This window comes from Theropithecus gelada, chromosome 2, assembly GCF_003255815.1.
Source record: "Theropithecus gelada isolate Dixy chromosome 2, Tgel_1.0, whole genome shotgun sequence".
Lineage (NCBI taxonomy): Eukaryota > Metazoa > Chordata > Mammalia > Primates > Cercopithecidae > Theropithecus > Theropithecus gelada.
Window position 1 is genome coordinate 135,238,823 of NC_037669.1, and position 26,529 is coordinate 135,265,351.

General features: G+C 39.8%; 2 protein-coding genes across 4 annotated transcripts in view; one reads left to right on the forward strand and one right to left on the reverse strand.

The window, feature by feature from the left end:
• Positions 1–18,927, reverse strand: part of LEKR1 (leucine, glutamate and lysine rich 1) — a 225,258-nt gene extending 206,331 nt beyond the window's left edge. Inside the window, exons 1-2 of one of the 3 annotated variants that reach the window (XM_025376590.1) lie at positions 18,864–18,927; positions 15,845–15,936 (exon numbers count right to left, since the gene is read on the reverse strand). In XM_025376590.1, coding sequence (XP_025232375.1) covers positions 15,845–15,892 — 48 coding nt within the window. In that variant the 5' untranslated portion in view covers positions 15,893–15,936; positions 18,864–18,927. Of the gene's footprint in view, positions 1–15,844; positions 15,937–18,135 lie in introns of all 3 variants that reach the window. The other 2 variants (XM_025376591.1, XM_025376592.1) reach the window with 2 other exon arrangements.
• A 6,680-nt stretch (positions 18,928–25,607) lies between these two features.
• The window catches only part of LOC112619384, a 69,974-nt gene continuing 69,052 nt past the window's right edge, over positions 25,608–26,529 (forward strand). Inside the window, exons 1-2 of the mRNA XM_025377374.1 lie at positions 25,608–25,728; positions 26,137–26,433. Of these exons, the coding sequence (XP_025233159.1) occupies positions 25,608–25,728; positions 26,137–26,433 (418 nt within the window). The remainder of the gene's footprint in view (positions 25,729–26,136; positions 26,434–26,529) is intronic.

A 26,529-nucleotide genomic window follows, 5' to 3' on the forward strand; every position in this document is an offset into this window, starting at 1 on the left:
AAAAGTATTTTTGAGTGCAAATTGACAAATTCAGATTTTTGAAGATACATAATAATATTTTGCAGAAAATGTTTTTTCTAATGAACTACCTTGGGTCACAATATTAAGTGAATAGTCTCTCCAAAAATTATACAGCTTCCTATTCCCTTTGTCATAAGGTTTTAATAAAACTACAATTGCTTAAAAACACATAACACATAAACGTACACACACACACACACACACACACACACACACATCACAACTTTCCCAGGATGCTAGGTCTAACATTTGTATGACCATTCTTTTTCCTTTTCTTCCACTTCAACTCAACACAAAATCTGAACCTTGCCACAGTGGCCCAAAATAACCTGGAAATTAAGTTTATTTTTTCTGGCAATGACAATCTGTGCTTGGAAATATAACACTGTTATTCGGAATAAATTTCAAAGTTCCAAAGTACTAAAATTACTTTACTGAAACAGGACAAAATGAGCTGTTACTGCTGGGGAAAGGGATTGTTATCCCTGAAAGAACACTGCGCTCTCTAGCCCTTGTATCACTACTTCTGTTTTGCAAAATAAACAACTCTGGTCTCTTTTTTTTTACTTTTGTGTCCTGTGGCAATAAAGATTTCCTGAAGCTAAAATCCTATTACAAGTGTTCATTCTGTCACCATTTTAAAAAAACAAAAGATCAGTTTTCGCTTCTTGCAAACTAACTGATTTTTCCACTAGTTTGTTGCTGTTGTTTTGATTTCCACATATGTCCCCTAGCAAAAACAGCAAAAGGAAAATTATTCATTGCTCTTTTCTAAAAAGAGGAGTCCATATGTCTCTAAAGTGGATTGACATTCATGAGGGGAAGAGATATACAATTATAGCATGACTTTACTGATCTATAAGTGTTGCTTTAGTCTTAAATTGTGGCAATAAAATCCTAAACCCAGAACAGTACTATCATTTCAAGTGTATTCTGCTTTCAGAATACTTAATGAAAATGCTAGTAAGTCTGCTGGTTATCTGAGGTCAGAGACAGGTAGGAGTCAGCTCAGCCTAGAGAGAGAACAGATTTAGAGATACGATCTAAATACAGCCGGGCGCCGTGGCTCATGTCTGCAATCCCAGCACTTTGGGAGGCCAAGGCGGGCGGATCACAAGGTGAGGAGATGGAAACCATCTTGGCTAACACGGTGAAACCCCGTCTCTACCAAAAATACAAAAAAATTAGCCGGGCGTGGTGACGGGCACCTGTAGTCCCAGCTACTCGGGAGGTTGAGGCAGGAGAATGGCATGAACCCAGGAGGCTGAGCTTTCAGTGAGCCGAAATCGCGCCACTGCACTCCAGCCTGGGCAACAGAGCAGGACTCCGTCTCAAAAAAAAAAAAAAAAAAGAAAAGAAAAGAAAAGAAAAGAAAAGAAAAAGAAAAAGGTAAGAAAAGAAAAGAAAAGAGATATGACCTAAATACATACAGAAGTAACCTGCAGAGTGCAGCAGTAGAAAAACGAGCCAAATGTGATTTTGCTCTCTAGCCCATGGGCCGCTTTTACATTTTCTGCCACTGAAGAAGATGCAAGTCTGACAAGTATACTATGCTCAGTCAGGAACTGTGATAAAAAAGGAAAAAGACCCGAACATGAGAGTCCAAGATTATCTTATTCCTTCTTCCCTAAAATTCCCTGAGGAGATGCCACCAGGGGAAAACGGTTTAACAATCTTAGCCTTCTAATCAGGCAATGGATTCTCTAACTGTAGCTTTTTATCATCACGGTTCTTCTCTACACTTTTTCTTTGCTAGCCATCTCCCCCATCACCTTTACATTTTTTGCAACTCTCCTTTTTCTACTACTCATTTTGGTATTAATAGTACAGTGTGGCATAGTCATTTTCAAATTCTAATTTACCAGCCATCTATTTCCATATCACATAGCAAAAATACATAAAGAAAAAAATAGGAAAGGCTCTCACCCTCTCGTCCCTGATTTCTACACTCACCTTCCTTGCCTATACACTGGAAAAAAAAGGAAACAGCAGGGACTTCTCTAGAAAGAGAAGCCAGCATAAAAAGTTAACAGAACAAGAAAGAAAAAAAAAAAAAAGCCTTTGAAAGACCTGTCACTGCACACTGATCCACCCATCTCAAGTCCTTTTTTCTTCAGTAAAGAAAGAGAGCCATTTCCAAGTCATTATGAAAAAAAAGTCTTTGTTTTCTTCACGTTGAAGTGAAATGGATCTAATCTAAACGGCTCCTGTTACCACTATAAGCTATAAATCTAATCAGCGGTCCCCAATTTTTTTGGCACCAGAGACTGGTTTTGTGGAAGATAATTTTTCCATGGATTCAGGGGATGGGGATGATTTTGGAATGAAATTGTTTCACCTCGGATCATCAGGAATTAGTTAGATTCTCATAAGGAGCACACAACCTAGAACCCTCGCATGTGCAGTTCCTGCTCCTATAAGAATCTAATGCTGCTGCTGATCTGACAGAAGGCAGAGCTCAGGCGGTAATGCTCACTGGCTTGCCACTCACCTCAGGCTATGCTGCCCAGTTCCTAACAGGCTATGGACTGGTACTAGTCAGTGGCCAGAGGTTTGGGGACCCCGATCTATCTCTCTAATATTATTCTGTATAGAATAATACACGCAAGTTGACTAAATAGATACACTGCCCAGTCATTAGGAAATTAAGTTAAATTACACACAATCTAGGTAAATCAAATATAGGTAAGAAGTTATGTAACACATTTATTCTAAAAGACAGTGCTTTCATAGGCTTTGGGATGTATATACATATTCTGACTGCTTTAAAATCAAGCACCCCAAACAGGGACTGGCACATAAGAGGCATAATAAATACTTGTTGTATAAATGCATCTAACTTAGGTCTGAAAAAGTGCAAAGCTGCACTTTACATGACCAAGTCTAAGACTAGCACACTTGTTCAGGACCTTAAGCAGCTGAGCCTCTCCTGGTGTCCTCACTTCTCTGCACTGCCTGGATGGCTGCCTGCTATTCTTGCTTTAGACTCTAAATGCAGATTTATGAAATGATTGGTTTTAGTATGTTTTAAACAATTTACTTGTAAAGTATTTCAAACATGAGAGAAAACACTCTATAACTCTCACAAAAACCTTATCAAAATAAACACATATTTTATGTTCTCAAAACACTGAAGTTGTTAAACATTCTCTAACTTGGCCAGCTTTTCTCACCAGAAAGCTTCTGTTCCTTTGCCCTAGGATGCCTTACCTGCTGCCTGTGGAAATACTAGGCCTTCAAGAGGCAACTCCAGTTTCATCTACAGCATAAAGCTTCCCCTCTGGCCATCCCACCATGCAGGGATTCCTCTTTCCACTTTCTTCATTCTCATAGCAGATACTATCTTACATGGCACTAAATCATACGCTGTCTTGTAGAGCTTTTTTTTTTTCATGTCATTATACATCCTCTGCCTGAGAGGTGATTAGGGTCTGAAGTGCAGCTATTGTTTCTTGTAGATTTTGTTTGTTTTGCTTTGTTTCTTTTAATTTCCATCACACCTAGGCTAGTACAAGAAAGGAACTTAGTTCAGGGCAAGAGGAAGGATATTTCATGTCTTCAAATATATACAAGCACTATTTCTCAGGTGAGCACAAGTATAGCTGAACTCTCTCTATGCTTACTCTTTTACACCTAACTTAAAAGGTGAAGATAATTGAATGTAATGATTTAAAAGGTCTTTTATGGTAAATGGACTTCTCTTCCTGTTCCTGAGAGGTTACAGTTTACATAAACCTGAAGGGCAGGCAGCAACAGTAAGCATCACGTTAAATCAATGGCATGATTAATGTTAACAGGCAGCCCAAGGGAACCTGCACAATGGACAAAAGCATATCTGAGAGCTGACTGCAAATTTTAATCAAAATGTAACAGATTGGTTGTTAATTAACAGTTAACTGTAGATTTACTGAAAAACCTGAAAGATTAATGATAGTTAAAGTTTGAGGTTATAACTCACAATTTAAGTCAATCTTTTTCAAAAAAAGATTTTTTTTAAATTATACTATTAACAATGTATGGATTGCAAGCTAAATATGGGAAAAATGCCCTGTCCTGAGTACAGATATGAACTAAAAGGGAAGAGAATAGCACAAAAACTAAAGAACTGAGTGTTAATTAGATTAAATGAGTTGATATATTGTTGAATTTTGAACAACATAGACATTAGGGGTACCAACCTCCCGTCCACATAGTTGAAAATCCAAGAACAACTTCTGACTCCCCAAAAACTTAACTACTAATAGCCTACTGTTGACAGGAAGACTTGCTGATAATATAAACATTCAATTAATGCATATTTGATAAAGTAAGCTAAAGAAAAGAAAATGTTATCAAGAAAATCATCATAAGGAACAGAAAACAGGCCGGGCCCGGTGGCTCAAGCCTGTAATCCCAGCACTTTGGGAGGCCGAGACGGGCAGATCACGAGGTCAGGAGATCGAGACCATCCTGGCTAACACGGTGAAACCCTGCCTCTACTAAAAAAGAAAAACACAAAAAACTAGCCGGGCGAGGTGGCGGGCGCCTGTAGTCCCAGCTACTCAGGAGGCTGAGGTCGGAGAATGGCGTGAACCCGGGAGGCGGAGCTTGCAGTGAGCTGAGATCGGCCACTGCACTCCAGCCTGGGCGACAGAGTGAGACTCTGTCTCAAAAAAAAAAAAAAAAGAAACAGAAAATATACTTAATCTTCATTAAGTGGAAGTGGATCATCAAAAATGTCTTCATTCTCATGTTTACATTGAGTAGGCTGAGGAGGAAGAGGAAGNCTTAATGGAGCTTAAGGATATTTGAGGTCTCCCTCTGTTTTCCTTCCTGGGCCAAAGAGTGACACTCTTTCTAAAAAAAAAAAAAAAAAGAAACAGAAAATATACTTAATCTTCATTAAGTGGAAGTGGATCATCAAAAATGTCTTCATTCTCATGTTTACATTGAGTAGGCTGAGGAGGAAGAGGAAGAGGAGGGGTTGGTGTTGCCCTCTCAGGGATGACACAGGTGGAGAAAGTGGAAGGGGAGGCAGAAAAGACAGGCGCGCTTGGAGTAACTTTGAGGAAATATGTCATAACTTCTGTCGAACTTTTTGCTTTTTCATTTCTCTGAAAATGTTTCCATATCATGCCAATCCTTCTTCCAATGTTTGCTTTAGTTTCAGTGCCCATATCATAGAAAGGTTCATATTAAAAAAGAAGTGAGAAGCAGTCTTGAATAACTGAAACCCTTCTGCCATATTATCTAGCATCAATTTGTTTTCTGGCGCTGCCTCTACTATGTCTTCTTTCTCATTATCTGCACTGATTCAGGAAAAAAAAAAAAAAATCATCTCCAAGTTGTCTTCTGCTAATTCCTCTTGTGTGGTGTCTATTAGCTCCTGAATTTTTCCAAGATTAGTATCTTGAAACCGTTCCTTCACCCTCTAACCTTTTTTGCCATATCCACAATCTCTTTTATAATTTCCTTTATTGGCTCCATTGTAAATCCTTTGAAGTCATGCACAACATCTGGTCAGTTTGATCTAGAACGAATTTCTTGTTCCAGGCTTGACGACTTTCATGGGTTTTTCTATAATGGTGTCATCTTCAATGGTGTAATCTTTCAAGACTTTGGTAATGTTCTATCAGGGTTCTCTTCCATGGCATTGACAGTCCTTTCCATAGAGTACTGTTGAAGTACTTCCTAACTTCAGGGACAAAGCATTGATGGAATCAGTCTACAAAAAGTTATCTCCTTGTCCAAGACTTTGTGTTGCACAACCAAAAGACTAACACCTGATGTTTATTTTTTCCCATCAAGGCTGGAGATTAGCAGTTTTATAGATAATGGAAGTCCTGATCATAAACCTGACTACACTTGCACAAAACAATAGAGTTGGCTATCCCTTCCTTCCTTAAATCCTGGTGCTCACTTCTCTTCCTTACTAATGTATTTTGTGTCATTTTTTTCCAGAATAGGGCACTTTCATTTGCATTAAAAACCTGTTTAGAAGATTGATGTGAGTAATAACTCCATCTTCTGTGTGGCATGGCCATCCTCATTTCCATTAAACTCTTTCTCTACTGCAATGCCATGGTCTCAGTGGCTTGATTTCATCTGTTTGGGAGGCAGGAAGAATCCATCAGGCTATTATAAATTTGGGGGTCTGTCTGGGATCTGCCTTTGTGGGTGCCTGCCTGCAGTTTGTCAGCCCCCAACAGTATGGCAGAACTGGAGGTGAGCTCTGGCAGCTGCTTATTTCTCTGGAACTGAAGGCCATGTTTGGTGTTGTCCTTGCTCAGTGAGGCCCTGTTGCCCCATAGTGCTTGGGCCTAATTGCAGTGGAGAAAGACATCCTTCCTAGAAAGACATCTTTAAACTGGTCTGCTGAGTATTCTAAGCACAGCCAGAACCTTCTTCCTTCTCCCAACTGGTTTGGCTCCATTGGGGTTCTTGGTTCTGCTCCTTTAAGGGTCTCAGTTTGGCTCCTTTGGGGGCATTAGCTGGCTCTCCCAAAATAGTAGGAAGAGTCTCAGTTTGGGGAGATGTCTCCCCAGTTAGAGAGTAAGAGGTTAGTTCAGAAGAATTACTTCCGGAAATTTTTGGTTAGGAACCCTGGTTTGGAAGGCCTTTTTGTTTGTCTTTATCTCATTGTGTGTATTTGTATATATGGAGAGAATTCCCTGAAAGAATTGCTGATGAAAGTCCAGGAGGCTCTACTAGTTTGTCTGGTTGGTCACATTCTGTAAGCCATGAAGAAAGTTCAACAGGTCTAATTCAGGGTGACTATCCACTCTTCCATGTTGCTCAAAGATCACCCATTGAATCTCCTGGTTGGAGAACATCCCACCGCACTTTGAGTGGATCAAAGACAACACGGGCCAACAGAGGCAATTTTAAGCCTTGCCAGGTCAACATTTGGATGCTATGTGGGGTGACTGGTGTCTCTGTTTTGTCACGTGTATTTTCCTCTGCCTAGAATAAAAAAAAGTCATTTCGGTTCCCCCATGTAGCTTGGCTACATCTTGCAAAACAAGAGGTTTTTGACTATGATTCTATGAAACAGAAAGAGATGATTTTATTTTGTAATGCAGCATGGCCCCCACAGCTATGGTACAGCAAGCAGGGTCACCAAAGCTGCTGAGAGAAAAGGAACCTGGAAAGCTGGCATGCCAGCAAAAGGGTAAGAATTTCTTATCAGTCAGGCTTCTGACCTCTCTCTGTGCAAACTGTTTGGATTCAATGGTAAAATTCACTGTCTCCTTTGCAAAGTCTGATTAATGGGAAAAAGATTTGTGTGATTAGTCTGAGGTTGTAGCAAATCTGGTGTACTTTGTGCTATGAGCGTTCATATTGTTTCATTCCTTTCCTCTCAGTTTTTATCTTTATGTGTCTTCTGTCATGGAGAGGGGCACAGTAGGATATAACAAGGGCCTAGGATCCCTATAAGCCCAATGCTCAAGTTGGCCCTGTGGGCTGGTCAGTTACAAACTTTGCTGCAGGTCCCTGAAATAAAATCTGGACAAGGTTTCCCTCTCATCTTGTTTTACGTCCTTGGGAGCTTGACTTTGTGACTATGTGGAGGTACACTCTCAGTCTCCACCATCCAAAGGGCAGGAATTTTTTGGTTCATGTCAGTACGAGAGGACCAGGTATCCGAGATAAGTCAGCACACTCTTCATCCCAAATGTGTCATACCATTGGGTGAGTCTTGTCTTAAAAGATCGCAGTTCTATGGGGCTCTTGTCATCTTTTGTTATCTTAAGCCATTACTGAGAGTGAATTCTTGGGGATGATGAAGATGTCTCATCTATCCCCTCTCTAAGAATACCTCTTGCTTATATGATAAAATCCTGGAACATTAACATCTAGGCTTGTAAAAGACTCAGATTAAGTCACTACTGAAACTGAGTATACCATTTAAAAAAAAAAAGAAATTTTAGAAATCTTTTATTCTCCACAATTAAAGATTTTAAAAAGGATGAATAATGTCATAACTAGCTTCAGAAAATTATCTCGAGCAGTTACAATCCTTTACAAGCTTGAAAATGACGCCCCACACTCCTTCCTGGAAGAGCAATGACAGCTGCCCCATGCTGTAGCTCAGTAGCTAAGACTTTACCTTTTTATAGTGGCAGTCTGGGTTCAATTGCTGGCTTTGAGAATGAGTCATTTCTGGTTGGATACTTGTGGGACTTTTGCCATTTATTGATTTTTTTCTTCTCCATGGACAGCTTCTGATTTCCTGTCTTGAATTTTCTTTTCTCTGAGCTACCTCAGGGGCTATTCTAGATATTGTAAAAATGCTTGCCATCTCTTTTGGAGACATCTCATGCATCCATGGATAAGTCATAATCTTAGCTAAGACACTGGTTTCACTTAGGAGAAGACCTTTGAGGGGGAAAAAAAAGCTTAAAAGCCAGAGGATGTTTGTCCTGGCTAGAGTATAGTAACAAAAGATTTAAAAGGATTTCTTTAATGAAGCTCTGTGGTTAAAAGTTGGCTTAATTAAAAGTTGATACCTACACCATACATATATTTTAAAGGTCTTTATGCTTTTTCTCTTCTTGGATCTTGTTTTTTTGAGAAAAAGTTTTTTTCTTTTTGGTTGGCTGAATTGTTTCTCCATTTACTTCTTTTTGCCAGCATGGGATTCCTTAGGAAAAACAGAGGAGGTACCACAGTCCCCATTTGGGGAAAAACCTGTTTTCCTCATGGAACCCACGAAATTGTAAGTAGACAAATCCTTCTCAAAATGTATGACTCTGCTCTGTTTTGCATTACATTATCCGACCTTTTTAACTTTTGAAGGTATCAGAAATTACTTTGCTTTGGCTGGGTTTGGTGGCTTATGCCTATAAAACCAGCACTTTGGGAGGCCAAGGCAGGTGAGTTCATCTGAAGTCAGGATTTCAAGGCCAGTCTTGAACATGATGAAAGCCCATCTCTACTAAAAATACAAAAATCAGCCAGGCATGGTGGCACACGCCTGTAATCCCAGCCACTCGGAAGGCTGAGGCAAAAGAACTGCTTGAACCCAGGAGGCGGAGGTTGCAGTGAGTTGAGATTGCACCACTGCACTCCAGCCTCAGTGACAGAGTGAGATTCATCTCAAAAAAATAAAATAAAATAAAATAAAAACAGAAGACAGAGCAAGACTTGTAGGGAGGGAGGGAGGGAGGGAGGGAGGGAGGAATCGCTTTATGAGAGAGGCTTTATGAGAGAACTTTTAGCCTTGGTGTGTAATAGCTAGGTAAGAGATGGCTTTTACCTAGCTTAGGGATGGCTAANGGAGGGAGGGAGGGAGGGAGGGAGGAAGGAAGGAAGGAAGGAAGGGAGGGAGGGAGGGAGGGAGGGAGGGAGGGAGGGAGGGAGGGAGGAATCGCTTTATGAGAGAGGCTTTATGAGAGAACTTTTAGCCTTGGTGTGTAATAGCTAGGTAAGAGATGGCTTTTACCTAGCTTAGGGATGGCTAATGGCAGACACTTACAATTGAGTTACTACAGGGTGATACTCAGTTCTTTGCACACTGAATAAGACAACCATGTTCTTGGGCACCTGGAAAGTATGGATTGGGGAATGGACTGATTACAGATTAAGCTGATTGGCTTTGGGTTGCCCACTAGCCTCAGCGAAAATGTCCTTGCAATGAGATACATCACAAAATCACTATCTCGTCGTATAGTGTTTCTCTTTTGGGGGACCCAGGATTAGGCATAAAAATGGAGCCCTTGATTTTTGGGGATCTGTTCTACCTTCCAGCTCTGCCTACCAGGCCCTGGAAGCTGTACGCTTTCTTGGCCCTGTTCCTTGAAGGGCTCCACCCTGAAGCCACAAATCCAATTTAGAAATTTACATCTTTAAGAAAACCCCCACTGGTAAGGGTGCCTGCCTGTGTGTATTAGAAACTCTTATCGTACAATGTTTTGGCTTAATGTCTCAGCTCTGTGCTTTTAAAATATAAGTTCTCTATCCTGTTTCACCTAGGAGCTGTCCCTTTAGAAACGCAAGTTTAGAGTTGCCTAGCTGACAATTGTTTAGGGCAGGGAATAGGTAATCAATAAACTGATAGTCTAAAAGAGGAAATAGAAACTTAAAAACTGGCAAACAAAAAATTCTTACAACTACCAGATCCATTTCCTTCCATGTAATTACATGTGTTGTGTGTGGGATGTTTATATAAAAGAGCTCTAATTAACTGGTTTAGGGAAGAACGAGCCTTAAAATAAAGTATTTTGTCAGAAAAATAGAAAATTTAATGCCTTTTAGTGTAGATGACTTTAGAAATCTTTGTTAAATATAGTTTTAAAAATTATTGGTAAAATAAAAACATCTTCAAAATTTAGACATTTGGTCTAAAGTAGACAGACTGAATACTGTCTTTGCTATATGTTTTAAGGTTATAAACTACTTCTAGATATTTTTGAAAACTGACATCTATTCTTCAGCCATTAGATTCTAGGTAAGATCTGGGGACATATGGAATTAGCCCTGTCCTCTGACTAGGCTAGGAAGAGTCAGACACTGTCTGAAGCTCTGTCCTTGTCCTAGGCTCTGTAATCCGATACATGGTTAAAATTACTTACTTACCAGGTTCCTAACCAGAAATAAAAGTCACTAAAAGTTAACATAGTAACATTGAGACTACTAGAGAAAGTTTATATACAAGTTATATAAAGAAAGTAGAACGTGTTTTTGGCTTGGAAACATGACTTTTGTTCAAAGGCAAGTAATAATGTTGAGTTTAGAGATTTTTGAGGATTGTCCCAAAAAGATATGACAATACTGAAGGTTTAAGCAAGTTACAAAAGATTTATATAAGATTGATCTTGTAAAGGAAGCTCTGTGGGTGTGAGCAATGTAGCCAAAAGTTGAAGGGGATTATTTAGTTTTTCTATAAATTAAAACATTAAAATAAAAAGCACATTGTTACAAGGCCAGAATCTGTACTCATGTGTCAGAATAATGGTTTTCTTAGAACACTGATCTGCTCTTTAATAAATTATAAAAAGTTATGGGGGGTTTATGAACATCTTACCTTATGGTCAAATTGATTAAGACTGTATAGATTTGTTTATAAGGTTTTATTTGAAAATTGGGCCTAACATTAATAGTACATCAATACAAAGGTAAAATTTGGTTTTCCTCTTTTGAACAAAGTTTTTTTGTAATACTGAGCCACAATGAAAGGTTTTTGCCTTTTAAGTAAACTGCAAAAAATAAATAAATAAATAAAAATAAAGGAAAAAGAGGGGAGAGAGACTCAGGCAGCCACATGCTATCTTTATTGGGTATGCTGTTTAGGTTTTTGCCTTTTGAAATTTTTGAGTTATCACTTCTGCTAAATGAATAACCAACGATACTATTTTGTAACAGTAAGTATTCTAAATCTTTGATATTTGACAAACCTTCCAAAATCAAAATTTCAAGTTCTAAATTAAGTCCTTTTGATTTCATTAACTTCTTCAATATTAGGTCCCCTGAAGTCTAAAAGAGACATCTGGCTTATCTGGCATGTTGAAATTATAGAGTGAGCACTGTCAAGTATGAATTGGTATTCGGCTTTCTTTGGGCTGTATTTATATGAAAGTGTTATTGGTATGTGTTCCAGAATTGTGCAAGATTCCTATAATTTCAATATGACTTAGTATATGTTATCAGTAATAATTGTTATACTAAATGGTATGCCACAAAAATAACCAAATTTCCTTGTTAATTGAGTCTTAAACCATAGCTGTTTTAAGCCTCTTGTCATCCAAAATTATTTTTACTTTGATCCTTCTCAAAAGGTGATTTTATAATCAGCTATGGGACTCTAACAGGGGCTCTTGAATGCACATTTCTGATATCTTTAAAGATTGTGCCATTAATATAGAGGGAAAAACTTCTAGGACTCTCAAGAAGAGCTGATGTGTTCATGAATATTAAACAGAACAGGAATTAACTGTATGGTCTGAACTAAGAGAATAATGAAATAATCTATGACTGTTTGAAATATTTCTGATCCTTTTTGTTTTTCAGGGTCAAAAAATACAACAACTTTCCTTTTGAGCTGTTTATACCTTTTAACAATTGAATGAAGCATATTTCTATCTGCAAACTTTGGAGGCTATTTCTTTCTCTCTACCTGATTTCTCCAGAATTTTGAAACTAATTGTATTCTTAGCATATGGCAACATAGTTTTTTGCATAAGTTAGTAAGAATCTGCTTTTTGTTTTGCTTTCTTTTGCTTTCTGTAACAGGACACAACTGGAGACACTGATTATTTTACCAAGGCTTTGACTGGAAATGGCATGGTTTCAGGCTGCTTTGAGTAACTGAGGTTGACTTACAGAGCTGATAACAGCCCCTTGGAAATACTGGTCTCATATGTTGTCCTTTACAGGGCTCCTAACCTGTAGTAAATAAAGAATGTCACTTTCTGACAGACCCAGGAATCCCAAGTTATTGTGGGACCTCAAGAAGAGAGAAATTCACCCAATTCATACAGGTATCTGCAGGCACAGATGAATCCTTGGCCAGGCTAGAGACTCTTAAAAGGTCTAATCTGAGATTCCTTATGAAGTAAATTCCAGCAAAACCAATTATTTTTAGAAAAAGAATCTATGTGGCAAATAACTATTCTTTCTGCATTTTATGCAAATAAATAGGCCAAATATAATGGGACTGGAACTTATTCTGCAAATAAACTGGTCCTACTAAGATTTGTGTTTGGTAGAAATGGGGAACTGGAGAGAGAAAAATTGTTTCAGAAAAAAACTACAGTACAACTGTTATTAGATTCCAGCCTTGTCCACTATGTTTGAGTCTCTGCTAATGACCCCATATCTGATTGAGTCTTGGGGTCATTCACCTGTATCCCTTAAGGCTTCAGGTCAGTTCTACAAGGATTCCTGAAGTGAGGACTTTCTCTCCTTATGCTGGGGCTCATTATTTGTCTTATCATCCACCTGTTCACTTAAGTGCTGTATGAAAGTTGTGGATAAGAGCACCAATGTTTTGTTATGCAGACCTTGGGACCTCAAGCTGGCACACATGAATACATACCAACAATTACAAGACAGTTTCAACCCTCTTACCCTGAGGGCAATTCCTACTCCAAATCTGCCCCTATGAGCAGGAAGAAGTTACAGTGGCGGTCAGCCTTTTTCCATTTCCATAACCCACAGATTAAAAATAAGGTATGATGAAACCCAAAGGAGGGGGACTGAAACTGTCTTTGCAAAAATTGTAACAGTGAGAAAATTCTGACCTAACCAACTCAGTCTTGCCTTTAACCTCCAAACTGCTCTTGGTCATTTGATATGGTTTGGCTGTTCCCCACCCAAATCTCACCTTGAATTGTAGCTCCCACAATTCCCACATCATGAGTGGGACCTGGTGGGAGATAACTGAATCATGGGGGTGAACCTTTATCATGCTGTTCTCATGATAGTGAGTAAGTCTCACAAGATCTGATGGTTTTATAAAAAGGAGTTCCCCTGCACAAGTTCTCTGTTGCCTGTCGCCATGTAAGACATCCCTTGCTTTTCAGCCATGATCGTGAGGCCTCCCCAGCCATGTGGAACTGTGAGCCAATTAAACCTCTTTCCTTTATAAATTACCCAGTCTCAGGTGTGTCTTTATTAGCAGCATGAGAACAGACTAATACACAATTCCTGGGTGTGGGCCAATCTAACTTTGGGAGAACTTTATAGTTTAAATAATATCCCTTAAACTAAGCCATCTTTGTAAAACTTTAGCCAACAGGTTAAGAGAATTAGAGGGGTCTGCATTCTGCTAATATGTAGGTGTAAATGACTAGGAGCCATTATTCCAATGAATTTGCAACTTCCCTAATTACTCCTGTAATTAACATCACTATTGTAGAACCTACAATTGGCCTTTTGAGATGTTTCTTCAGGCTTTTGTATTTCTAATGACTGATGTCCCACTTGGACTCTCCGTCTTCACACTGGGACCATTTTCAACACCCCTATGACCGCATCCCCAATCAATCAGCAGCTCCCATACCCTAGCCCCAGTCCACCTGCCAAACTATCCTTGAAAATCCCTAGCCTGCTAATTTTTGGAGATTGATTTGATTACATGCCACAGTGGCCTCATATCAATTAAACTTTCTTTACTGCAAAAAAACAAAACAAACACAAAAGCAATAAAAAAGAAACCAAAAACCCCCTTTCTTCTTAATGATTTTCTTAATGACATCTGGGAACCTGTCTGCTGCCTCTTGGTCAGCAAAAGGTGCTTCTCCTGTTATCCTGACTTTTTCTTTTTTAAGCCAAACCTCTTCCAAAAATTACCAAACCATCTTTTGCTGGCATTAAATTATCCAGCTTTAGATCTTTCACCTTTTTTTGTAAGTTGCCATATAATGATTTTTTTTTTTTCCTCTGTGGCTTAAAATCCAAACTCCTTCCCAGGGCATCCAAGATCCTCTAACACCTGGCTGTATCCTAGATTTCCTACTCCATTTCCAGCCTCCCCATTTCCTCCAACCACTAACATCCCAGACTTTTCACCACTCTCTGCTCACTATGTGGAATGACTTTGTTTTTTCTTAAATCATATTAGAGTCTGCAGATATGCCTTTCTTATAGCAATTCTGCACCCACATAAAAACTGGATTTTCGTTATAAGGGGTTTTGCAAAAAGTACATGGTTTTTGCACCTGTTGGCATAGCTGTAGCTACAACATCATAAATTTCCTTTAGATATACATAATGGTCCTTACACTGGATTCACTTATCTTGAAATAGTGGGCAACCACAGCTGCACACCACATTCTACAGTACATATCAAACGATTCAACTTTTTCTTTGTAATGTCATGACTTTTCTCTGCTTCTTGAAAGTACTTCCAGCATCAGGTAGTGGCATGCTAAATGTGTCCTTTGGTGTTACCCAAAGTTTGTGAAATTGCACTAAATATGATGAAAAATACAACAGAACTTCAAGATCACTTTTTCCTGAAGGGAAGAACTGCTCACATGGCCATGATTATCACACAGTGTTTTAAGGAGATAATCACAATTATTGGGCTCACTGCAAAAGCAACAGGAGGTAGCTATAAAATTATTACATTACTATAGTATATACTACAGTTAATTTTATGTAGTTACAATTTAATACTTCATCATTATGTTTATTTACATCTCTTGACTGCAAATAGCACCATGTTGTCTGTTGTCTGTGTACATAAGTTTTGATAAATTTTACCCTTTTATAACAGATTTGTGCATATTTTATTGTAGTAAATGATAAAATAGACTAGTGTCTACATACATTTTATGCATTCATGACATGCCTTTTTCTTAATTTTTTCAATATTTCTAGGCTACTTGGTTCACCTGTGAGTTTTTTCAAACCATTACAAATCTTCAAAACATTTTCCAATATATTTATTTAAAAAACTCACATATAAGTGGACCCACACAATTTAATTCCATGTTGTTCAAGGGTCAACTGCATAAAAAGGGCTTAAAACAGTGCTTGGCACACAGTAAATACTGAGAATTAATGTTGGTGAAACCATAATAGAGGCTTAGAAATCCAGCTCCACTGAAACACACATGGACGTTTCTGATGCCTGCTTTTCACTAGGGCTCCACAACCACCTGGTCAAATACTGTGTTGGAATTAGATATATGTTTTCTTTCATAGTAACAAAATTATTTATACTGAATTGAATTCCACAATTCTGCTCATTATGATAATAATTATTCCCTCTCCCACTCCACCAATTCATTCAGATCCTATGACCAAAATTAATGAATTCACTCCTCTAGGTTTCAGAATTATCTAACTACTAAACGTTCCCACTGTTAGGCTGTAGCAACACAATATAATAGCATACCTTTTGGATTTCTTCAGGCAAAGCATGCACGGGAATGTGACGGTCCATAACTTCCCAAAATATGGTGAGAGAGCTTTGAAGCAAAAAGAAATCTAAGAACACTGATGGCAACAGTCAAACAGAAATAATGTAGAGAACATTCAAACTAAGATGCTTTATAAATTCTTGGGAGTATTTGGGGATGAATGGTGATAACTGTTTCAACAGAAGCTTATTTCATCAGCTGAATGTTAGAAAGTACAATTAGGGTTTTCTCCATTAGTTATTGGGCCAATAGAACAGGAGAGAACTATAGAGACTGCTAAGTTAGAAAGAATATTTTCTCTTTTGTTAGAACTTTATAGTCTAATAGTAATTCCTGCTGTGATTTACTACTAATTGTTTTTCAAATACATAATGACTAAAATTTTAAATACACATTTCAGTATATTTTAAAAATCAAGCATTTTTCTGAAATGCTGCCAGAAAAAGTATGAAAATACAGCATTTAAGTTTAGCAGATGAAAAAAGCAATTGTGTCATGAATACTGGATTAAATACAGAAAGAGAGAATTTAGAGTTACCAGATTAAATATCATATGCAAATACTGAACAGAAGACTGATCAAAAAATAAGAAGTGCCAATTTTATCTAAGATGGACATTTACATAATTTTATGCAGATATTTTACTTTTAACAGATGTTCTTTTTCTAATAAAAGCCATTCAATATAAAAGTGAGTCACTACTTTCATAAAACTACAGAGGATAAACGGAGGAGCACTTTGGGTTCCTTTTTTTTTCCTTTTTAAATCCTTCCCTCACGAGTGAGGGCTGTTTGTACATATCTAAGGAGTCAGGAGAAGAGGGAGAGCAGTGACAGCAGAGTCAGATGATACAGGCACAATTCCATAGCAGGGAAGAAGGCCTGAGGACCATGAGTTATAGACAAGAGCAGTCTAAGAGTTCAAGAAAGGAAAATATCTTATGTTTCAGATGAGAGGTGGGAGTTAGTGAAGGCTTCCTGAGGTTGTTCGCATTCAATCAGGGCGGGATTTTGAAAAGAGAGACTGGAGGTACTCTATCAGAGACAGCAACCCTGGCCATACAGCAAGGCAGCAGGAAAACTGTAGTTGTCAAGAGGTCCTATAGTGGCATTATCTTTGTAAATGGTGCAACCACTAATGGAAGAGAAGATTCCTTGTTCCTTGTGTTAGCACAAAGACTCATTTCAGTGAGGTGCTGTTTAAAACCAAAAACTAACGAGCTTTATGTCTTCCCACATAAAACATAATATGACATGTGTCTTAAAGTTAACTGAGGTCTGCAACGGACGTACCATTAACCATGTCAACATAGGTCCAACCATAATCGGATGTTTGGCAGATTTGTCATAATCATGTGGCAAGAGCCCAGAAGGTTCATTATTCTCATTTCTGTCATTTAACGGTGGATTTGCCATCAGTAAAATAAAACAGTAACTTCAACTCTATTGGGAGAATTTTCCAAAAAATCACCATCTAAACATCCTTTTAAAATTTCACCCATAAAACTATCTGAGAGCACGGATCTAAATGACAGTAGAAGCAAAGCACCAGTAGAACAGTTTTTGTGTAGTGCCCTCATTGTGAATCTATTCCAACTTTATGGCCTTAGCATAAGAAGGGGAGGAACTGGCAGGTTCTGATTATTGGGGGGAAATTAAAAGTAAAATATCCTGCCAACTCAGAAAATGCTCTACAATGCAGAAAGACAACAATTTTATTAGTAATTAGGCATTTAACTAGACTTTGATGTACATCACAGCTAATCTGCTAATGAGGTTACAAAGAGAGAAGGAAATCCCACTCTTCTTACTACAGTCAAGGAGATATAATCCGTCACACACATTCTCAAGGAAATTGGTAATGTGTCCTCATGGAAGAGGGCTTAACATAGTGTTCTATACATTCTTTTATATTTCTTCTTTAATTCATCTGGTAATTGGGGTAACTACCTGTGTTAGCTAACGGCTTTCCTCCTAAGGAATGCATAGCGCTATAACAAAGCAGGTGTTTACAATTAGGAATAACGCAGGTAGGTTAAACTCCCAAAGCGACAAGGAGATTGGGGCCCTATCTTCCTTGATGTTTACATTTTAAAAGAAATGGCTTCCAGGTCCTCAAGAAAAGCATTCCTATGTTTTAAAAAAGATTTTCATACATATTAAATTGAGGAAGAATTCACAAATACTAAGTTTCTCGAGAAAGAAGAAGGGTCTCTTTCCCTTTTGGCAGCAGGGAAAATTTGTAAATTTTTAAAATTTGGTCTTACATAGTTTTGCGTGTGTTATCAAACAAGTCCCTTTAATTTTTCTCATTGCACGTGTGGACTGCACTTTGGCAAGAGGTGCAGTGATAAGTGGCCGCAGCTACGTGAGTGTTTGTGAACCTCCTCTCTAACAAGATCACCGAAAAGACATTTTTTAAAATGCAGACACGTCCTTGTTAATTTCCAATTCCGTTTCTCACACCAGTGTCACGTTAGGCCATTAACTCACGTTCAGCAAGCCCTTACGTAAAGAACCATTGCCTTGGCGTGAATCATACCACTACGAGCAGGTCAGGGGCAGGTGAAGGCGGGAGTTCACGTCCTAAGACTTCCCTGAAGCGGCGGGATCTTCCGCACAGAAACCAACCGCAAGGCCAGACAAAACTGCTGGAACGGCTTTCAAATCTGTCCCTTTCTAACCCCGTTCCCCCTGGACCTGCCGTGGCCGGAAGAGGAGGAGGAGGAAGGTGCGGGGGTGAGGAAGCAGAGCCGCGCGTTCCCTGGGGCTGGGAGGAAGGCGGACCGCGCCTGGGACCCGCGGGCGGGCAGAGAGCAGGAAGGGGCCGCAGAAGAGTGTGGCGGCGGAGTCCAGGCCCGGGACCTCGTGCCCTCGCTGGGGCACCGCGGCTCAGCTTTCTGGTCCTCTCCCCGGGTGCGAGCACGCCTCCACTCCGGAACTGCATTCCGGTGGACCGGGTCATCCCAGGCTGAGGAAAGCCATCGTCCCTCACCTCGACTTCGACTACGACGGGTGTGAAACGGCTTTCCTGGTCTCCCGGGCGACCGCGCCGCCCGTCGGCTTGACGTCAGGGCGCGGCGACGTCACGGCCCACGTCTGTCGTCAGCGCTCCCCTGCACCGCCCAGGGCCTCACGCGCCGGGCGGAAGTGGGAAAACTGGTGGTGGGGCTGGGAAGGCTGGGCTAGTTTTACGCGGAGTGTTGTGAGAAGGATGGAAGGGGATCGAGGGGTGAGGCGGGCGAGAGTGGGTCGGGTGCTTGGTAGCGGCTGCTGAGATGGAGGGAGCTATCCCACCCTCGTGGGGGTTTGGAGAGAGGCACTGCCGGGAGTTAGGAGCCTATAGCCCTACCTCTCACCCCGACTCTGGGGCTATGTGGCTGACATAGCAGTGAGCAGTTACTGTTCTTGAGCGGAGGAAAGAGATGCCTGTAGAGGTCATGGGTGTAAAGGGAAGTTCTTGTTTCAGTCATTACAGCAAGGGCAAATTAATTGGGAAGGCGTTGGTGACATTTCCATTCTACTCCAAAGTAGTGAAGATTAAGGGCTTAGTTCAAAAAGTATTTTGAGACCTCCTAGTCTACACTTTATTTATCGCAGGCTACCCACCCTTACACGTGACAAACTTCCCTTTATTCATACATTCATTCACAAAACAAATATTTATTGACCTACTACGCGACAAGCAGAGCAGCATACCGAGATAGGGTAATACTCTGTGACTGGTCAAGGAAGGAGCAGCCATTGGTATAATTAGCAGGTGACTCATTCCTAGTCCAGATCTTGCCTTTCTGAGGATTATATAAGGTCCAAGTACAGTTCTTCCAAGAACCAGAGAAAATATCATGGCTCTCTAGCAGGCAGAAAGACTGGTTTGCTATTGAATAAAATAAGGTTAAGTAAATACAAAGAAAATTAATTGAACCTATAGATTTAGATAAATGATTAAATGACGCACAGCAGTATCAGTACACCAAACTGCTTACTCATAACTATTGATTAATGACACCAGGAAGTACTGAACACTGCAGTGCCTTGTTCCTTGGCACTAAAAAGTCTAGCAGATGTATCTTGTACGCGCAACCTGACTGATATTTTTGCCCCAGTGCCTACCCTTGATTTTCTGTTTCCACTCCCTCAAAGAGGAAAGGATTAAGAGGCCTGGAGGACAGTCAACCAAGTGGTCAAGTACAGCATGCTTATGAGAAGCCCAAATAACTTTCAGAGCTATTCATCCTCATCATATTTATCTGAGAGATAGTGAAGGTAAGACTGCTGTCATTTTGTAATAATGGAAGTTTAGATATAGGGCACCAAAACCGGTACCTATCTGGGACAGAAATTCGCACGCCTGATGCAAGATCACTCTGTTCTGAGGCTAGTTTTATTTATTGAGTACTTTGTGTATAGGATAAGGAAAAGCAACGCTTTAAGGATGGGAGAAAATCCAGTTCAAAGGCGCAGTTCACTCTGTGGTTTAATTTCATCTGTGTTTATTTATCTGCATATTGCCTTTGTGACCAATTTCCACTGTAAATTTCCCTTAGACCTGCACTGTCCAGTAAGGTGGCTTCATGTAACTAATTTCACTAAAATAAAGTATGTTTAAAAATTCCATTGCTATATTGCATTAGCCACATTTTAAGTGCTCAGTAGTCATGTAGGTACGGTATGATACACCATAGATATTGAACATTTTCATTATCATAGAAAGTTGGGCTGGGCATGGTGGTTCATGCCTATAATCCTAGAGCTTTGGGAGGCTAAGGCAGGAGGATCCCTTGAAGCCAGGAGTTTGAGACTGGCCTGGGCAATATAGTGAGAGACTGTCGCTATAAAAAAAAAATTAGCGTGGTGTGGTGACACACACCTGTAGTCTTTACTCAGAAAGGCCTAAATGAGAGGATCACTTGAGCCCAGGAATTTGAGGCTGCAGTGAACTATGATCTGGCCACTGCACTCCAGTATAGGTGACAGAGCCCGACCCTGTCTCTTAAAAAAAGAAAACAAAGAAAAAGAAAGTTGGAAAGCAGTAGACCCCAGTAACAATTTCAAGGGATAAGAGTTAAGTTATGAAGAATGACATTTTTTAAAGGGTAGCAGCAAAAAGTGTTATTCCTGAAAGAAGATAGTGCACAGGAAGTGTTGTGACAAGATGTTACAAATTAGGTTTAAGAATAAAACAAAACAAAGCCATGAATCCTGTGCCCTGTGTGGGTGTTTTGTCTTAGTCTGTCTTTTCAGGTTTCTCACTTGCCCTCCTTGATCCTTTTCACCCCATTACTGTCCATACTAGAACTGAAGTACAATTTAAAATAATCCCATCATTGGGCATATTGAATAAAGTTTGGGTTATCCCATTAATTTTTAATTGAGTGAATTTTCACTTTTTACTGCAACTTTTCAAAATTATCCAGTAATAACCAAATTAAGCTGCTAACTTCTTTTTATGACCCTTAATTTCCCGCCTCCCAACCCCATATTGTCAGCGACCCCTGGGGAAGGAAATGCTCTCTAGTTTTTGGAATAGACTTTCTAAAGCAACTAACCTAGGGCTTTCCACATGGTCTGCAGAACTTCGTGTTGGTTTATGAGGACACAGTGTCTGTGCTTTTGGTACTGTTGTGAATTTACATAAAATATGTAAATATGTATCCATCAAGGAATTGTTCTTCTTATTCACTTCAAAAAGTAGTTTTAAGCTTCCTCCTTTGTTTCCTCCTCCCCCGCCCCCACCATGAAAAGCATGGACAAGAGGTATGTTGCCTGCAATTCTGAAATTCTGATAACAATGTAGGAACTCTATCCAAGATTGCTTTTTTTTTGAAACGGAGTCTTGCTCTGTCACCCAGGCTGGAGTGCAATGGCACGATCTCGGCTCACTGCAACCTCCAGCTCCCAGGTTCAAGGGATTCTCCTGCCTCAGCCTCCCTAGTAGTTTGGACTACAGGCACCTGCCACCATGCCTAATTTTTTGTATTTTTAGTAGAGATGGGGTTTCACCATGTTGGCCAGGCTGGTCTTGAACTCCCGACCTTGTGATCTACCCTCCTTGGCCTCCCAGAGTGCTGGGATTACAGGCGTAAACCACTGCACTTGGCCCAAGATTGCTAATTTTAAAGCGAGCTTAAAACTGTACAAAGGGAGCATGGCAAAATTACATTTAGCCCCAACTTTATTTTCATCCTGCAAACCAGAACCCAGTACAACTCTGTCCCCTCAAAAATGGGAATTAAATAGTTACAAACAGGCCTCGCAGGTTGGAAGCAACCACAGCTTTCACTGCTATTTCTGGGTTCCATCCAGCGCAAGTGCACAAAAGAAAAAAACCTAACATTTTTGAAAAGCTAATACTTATTGGGCTCTTTCTATTTGCTGGGCTCTTTCTATTTGCCAGGCACTTCGTACACAATGTCTCATCCAATTGAGAACCCTTCCAAACATAACTCAAGTCAGATCCTACTTATTGTTTATTTTCACACAAATAATGGAAATGGCTGAGAGCATGGCCTAACATGAGCACAGAAGTGTACTTGGACCCAATATAAGAGGAAGCACTTGGGCCTCACATACAGTGTTAGCTGACTCTGCCAGCCAGCTACTACCCAGGGGACATCAGCCTATAGTGGATTAGTAACATGTAAATATCCAAAAAGTATTTAATTCTGTAAACTTAACTTTGTCTTACACTTACTGTCTTCATGACTTTTCTGATGTCGCTTCGTTTTCAAAAACAGCCACAAGGGACCACTTGCTTTGTTTTACTTACCCTAACACATTTTGTTCCCACCAAGATGTGGATCGGATTTTCTTAATAACATTTTATGTTTGTTAAAACTGCTATTAACATTATTAACATTTAAAGTTTTAAACTGCTTTAAAAAGTTGCTTTGCATATTTTGAACCACAAATAACTCTAGTCTGGAGGTGGCTTAGACCACAAAATACTATTTGTGGGTTTAAGCTCTGTATCTTTTTAAATCCATCATATGTACAGCGTAAACTTGAGTACCTAATAAAATAAATGTCACAATGTTTAAATAGCATTTCTCTTTAGTTCAAATGCTTTGTCATCTGTGCAGGAATAAATTGTGTGCTGAATTCTTTTTAGCCCTGAGAATATAATTATTGAACAAAATTTCCGATGAGACAAGTTAGGCCTTTAAATGATAAATATCCTCAAATATTAACAGTAAGTCAAGCATTACAGCAAAACCTTTGATTATTGTAAAGGTATTTCCTGTGGTAAGTTCACTACTGATAAGAGCTTTTTATCCAAAACTGTACTATGTGCCAAATACAACTTAGTATTTATTACATTATTATATTTTTAAAAAACAAAAAGAATAGGCTGGGCACGGTGGCTCATGCCTGTAATCCCAGCTACTTGGGAGGCTGAGGCAGGAGGATAGCTTGAACCCAAAGGTGAAGGTTGGCAGTGAGCCGAGTTCGTGCCACTGTACTCCAGCCTGGGCAACAGAGTGAGACTCTGTCTCAATTTTAAAAAAAAGAATAAAGCTCTAATGGCACTAACTTAACACTCTTGTAATGAATTTGATGCTCAAAACGTGGTACTGATAGCTCTTAAAGAGATTATTCTGTAATGTAAATTAACCAAATTCCCTTTATTAAACTCAGCATCCAATAAATGGCCCATAATAAGCACTTAATAATGCTAGTAAGTTCAAAGACTGAATACTGATAACTGCCTTATACACTTAAAAACAACTTTTGTACTTTATTATTTGCTTGTTTAGTGAAATTATTGCTTCATTTCTGAGATTTTCATAGGATTCTAATGAAGAATCTAAGAATCCAACTCACATTTGTTTTGACAAGTGATTGGTAAAAGTGATTTCATTCTCCCTTTGTAAAGATGAAGTTAATGTTTCTATACCTATTATTTTAGGTAGCTACTGAATTTACAGGAAACAAAGTATAAAAATTTTTCTGTCATTTTATTCTGCCTCCATTAATAGTGTTTTTAATGCCATTAAATGAGTTCCAAATCATCTTAAAGATATTTTCTTAGGAACTACTGATATCAAATATCAAGCATTTTATGAGATCTATCAAACACATGAAAAATATTAAAATAATTACAGTAGCCCTGTTTGGCAATGATGTAGAGCAATTATCAATCTTAAACACTACTGTTTGGGTGAAAAATTAGAACATTTATTATGTTTTAAACCCCTTGAAATGTTCAAAACTGTTAGAGGTGACACGTGATCCTCCTTCTTCCTTTTTGTTAAGGAATTCAGACCTCTGTACTGCCCTCCCCCCATCCTACCCCAAGCACACATGAATCAGTCCAAGTCCAGAAGTGAGTTCAGATTATATCAACTCTGTTAGCACCTTCCCCTTTACCAGTGATTAAATCAGAAATGCGTCTATGATCCAATTATGACTAGAAGTTCCAAGAGACGTTTGCTGGAGGCTTTAGGAAAATTCTTTCTTATTAGCACATATATTCAGCGTTCACCACAGTCTTAAAATGTTTAAAAATAGGAAATACTAAAATGTGAAATACATTGATTTACTCAAACAAGAGTGTGCAGCTGTTAGAAATGATGATGTGGTTCTTTGCTGATGTGGTAGAATGTCCCAATAAATTGTTTTGTGAAAAAAAGCAAGTTAAAAAGTGTTATAACTACAAGAAAAAAAAAAAACCCACAGTATTCTAAACAGCATTCTAAATGTACATTTTATTATTTCTATAAATATATATCTCTTCTCATAGAATCAAAAGAGGTAAACAATCAAGTTTCAGGAAAGCAGGAGCCAGTATTGCTTTGAGAATCTTAGATAGCAATGTGAAAGTTGCGAAAGCCATAAAAAGGCTCAGCCCTTAGAATCTACCACTTAATGAAAGTTGGTTCCATTTTCTTTTATTGTTGGCAGTCTCCGCACATGGCAGAGCAGTGGTGGCTGATGGTCCAATTTTGTCACCAAAAGGAACCAGGGAGAAGGCATCTATTCCTACCTCCTGTTAGAAAATTGCCAGGAAATGACTTTCTTTGGCACACCTTGAATGATATGCAATCTTTTTAACCAAATTACCTAGGCCAGGAGGAGTCAAGTGTTGTTTGCCATTGGCTCAGCTTGAGTCAGGTATATGCCTCTCGACCAACTGTGGGGACCAAGTAGGCAAGGCCACACACACTGACACCTCCCTTTCTAACTACATTCTAGAAGAGTAAAGGCAGAAGCAGAATCCAGGCAGGAAGGGTAGGCAGTTCTGTCCCAGAAGAAAGTAAGTGTGCTGGGCAGACCAGGGAAAAAAAAAAACAAATCCCACATATACTTACGTGAGAATCAGAGTCAGCTGGGAGAACATTTTAAAATTAGTGAATCCTGCTCTCTTTTTCCCACATGCCGTAAGCTGAGATGAGAATATGTATTTTTAAGAAAGCTTCCTACGAGTTTATTGTGTCTATTCTAACTCTAGAGAATACCCCCTTTCCTATAATGTTACATGTATCACAAAAATAAATGTGTGTGTAACAAGGCACCATAGGCCTACGAGTCAGAATAGGGAAATAAGTGAGCATAGATTCATCAAATCAAAGTTTAAGTGCATAGAAAATAAACCAATGTGGAATTTCCCAAACTTCCAGTTGGACTGGGTGCTTTTGTGTTAAACATTTTTTGTTTTGCCCTCTAAACTTGATTTATCTGCAAATCTACAAACATTATGTAAATAGATATCTGTGCGGGCAAAACACTTTTTGCTCACATGATCTTGAGAAGGAACTTAGATTCTGGCGTCTTAAAACGCGGCACCTTTTTTATGTCCTTGGGGCTTTCGAGTCACCATATAAATGAGGTCTCTGAAGTTAGTATGCCAGGGAGATCAGGTACCTCTGATTTTAAAATAAAACACTGCAAAGAAAGCTTCCGGGAGGAATGAGAGCATGCTCCAAATCACGACTCTGTAATTAGTCTTTGTGAAGAGTGGACAGAAATTTCGTCCCAAAGCCACCGTCTTTGCTCTGGTTCCTTTCTCTGTAAGCATGTCACACGAACCACACTTGTGCACCATGCATCGCAATTTAAAGCTTTCCTTGGAAAGTTTCCCCAGCTTGATTGCTTATGGAAAGAGCAGCTCCGGTTCCCAATTCGTTTAATACATCCTGTCCGAGCGCGTTTTATTACCGAATGTTACCCACGTTCTGATAACAAGGGGACGCCGTGTCCTCCCCCGGTGAACTCACTCCCAGTCCCAGAAATATAGCGTGACTGCCTCCCCGGCGGTGTTTTGAAAGTGGAAGCCGGGCGCCGCCCTCCAGCACCTGCACCTCCCGCCCGGCAACGGCCGCCTGAAGCACGAAGTGCGTGCGACCGCAGCTCAGCAGGTCACGCAACCCCAGGCCGCCGCGCCGCCTGCGTGCCTGCAGCCCGCCGGCCCCGCCCCCGCCGCCTGCTTCCGCCGCTTTTGTGCACGCTCCGGCTTCCTAGTGCGCCCAGATCCTGCCTCGCGTGCCGACCCCGCCGCGTAATCCGGCGAGGAATCCATATTTCCTCCGGCCCCCGACGCCCTCCGTCGACTTTAGTTCGAGCAGGTGACGCCCTCATTTTGACGCCGAAAAGTGTCCGTTCCTGATGCACAGCAAACACCTCAGGCTGCGAAACGTGGGAGAAGCGGACAGCGGGCGGGG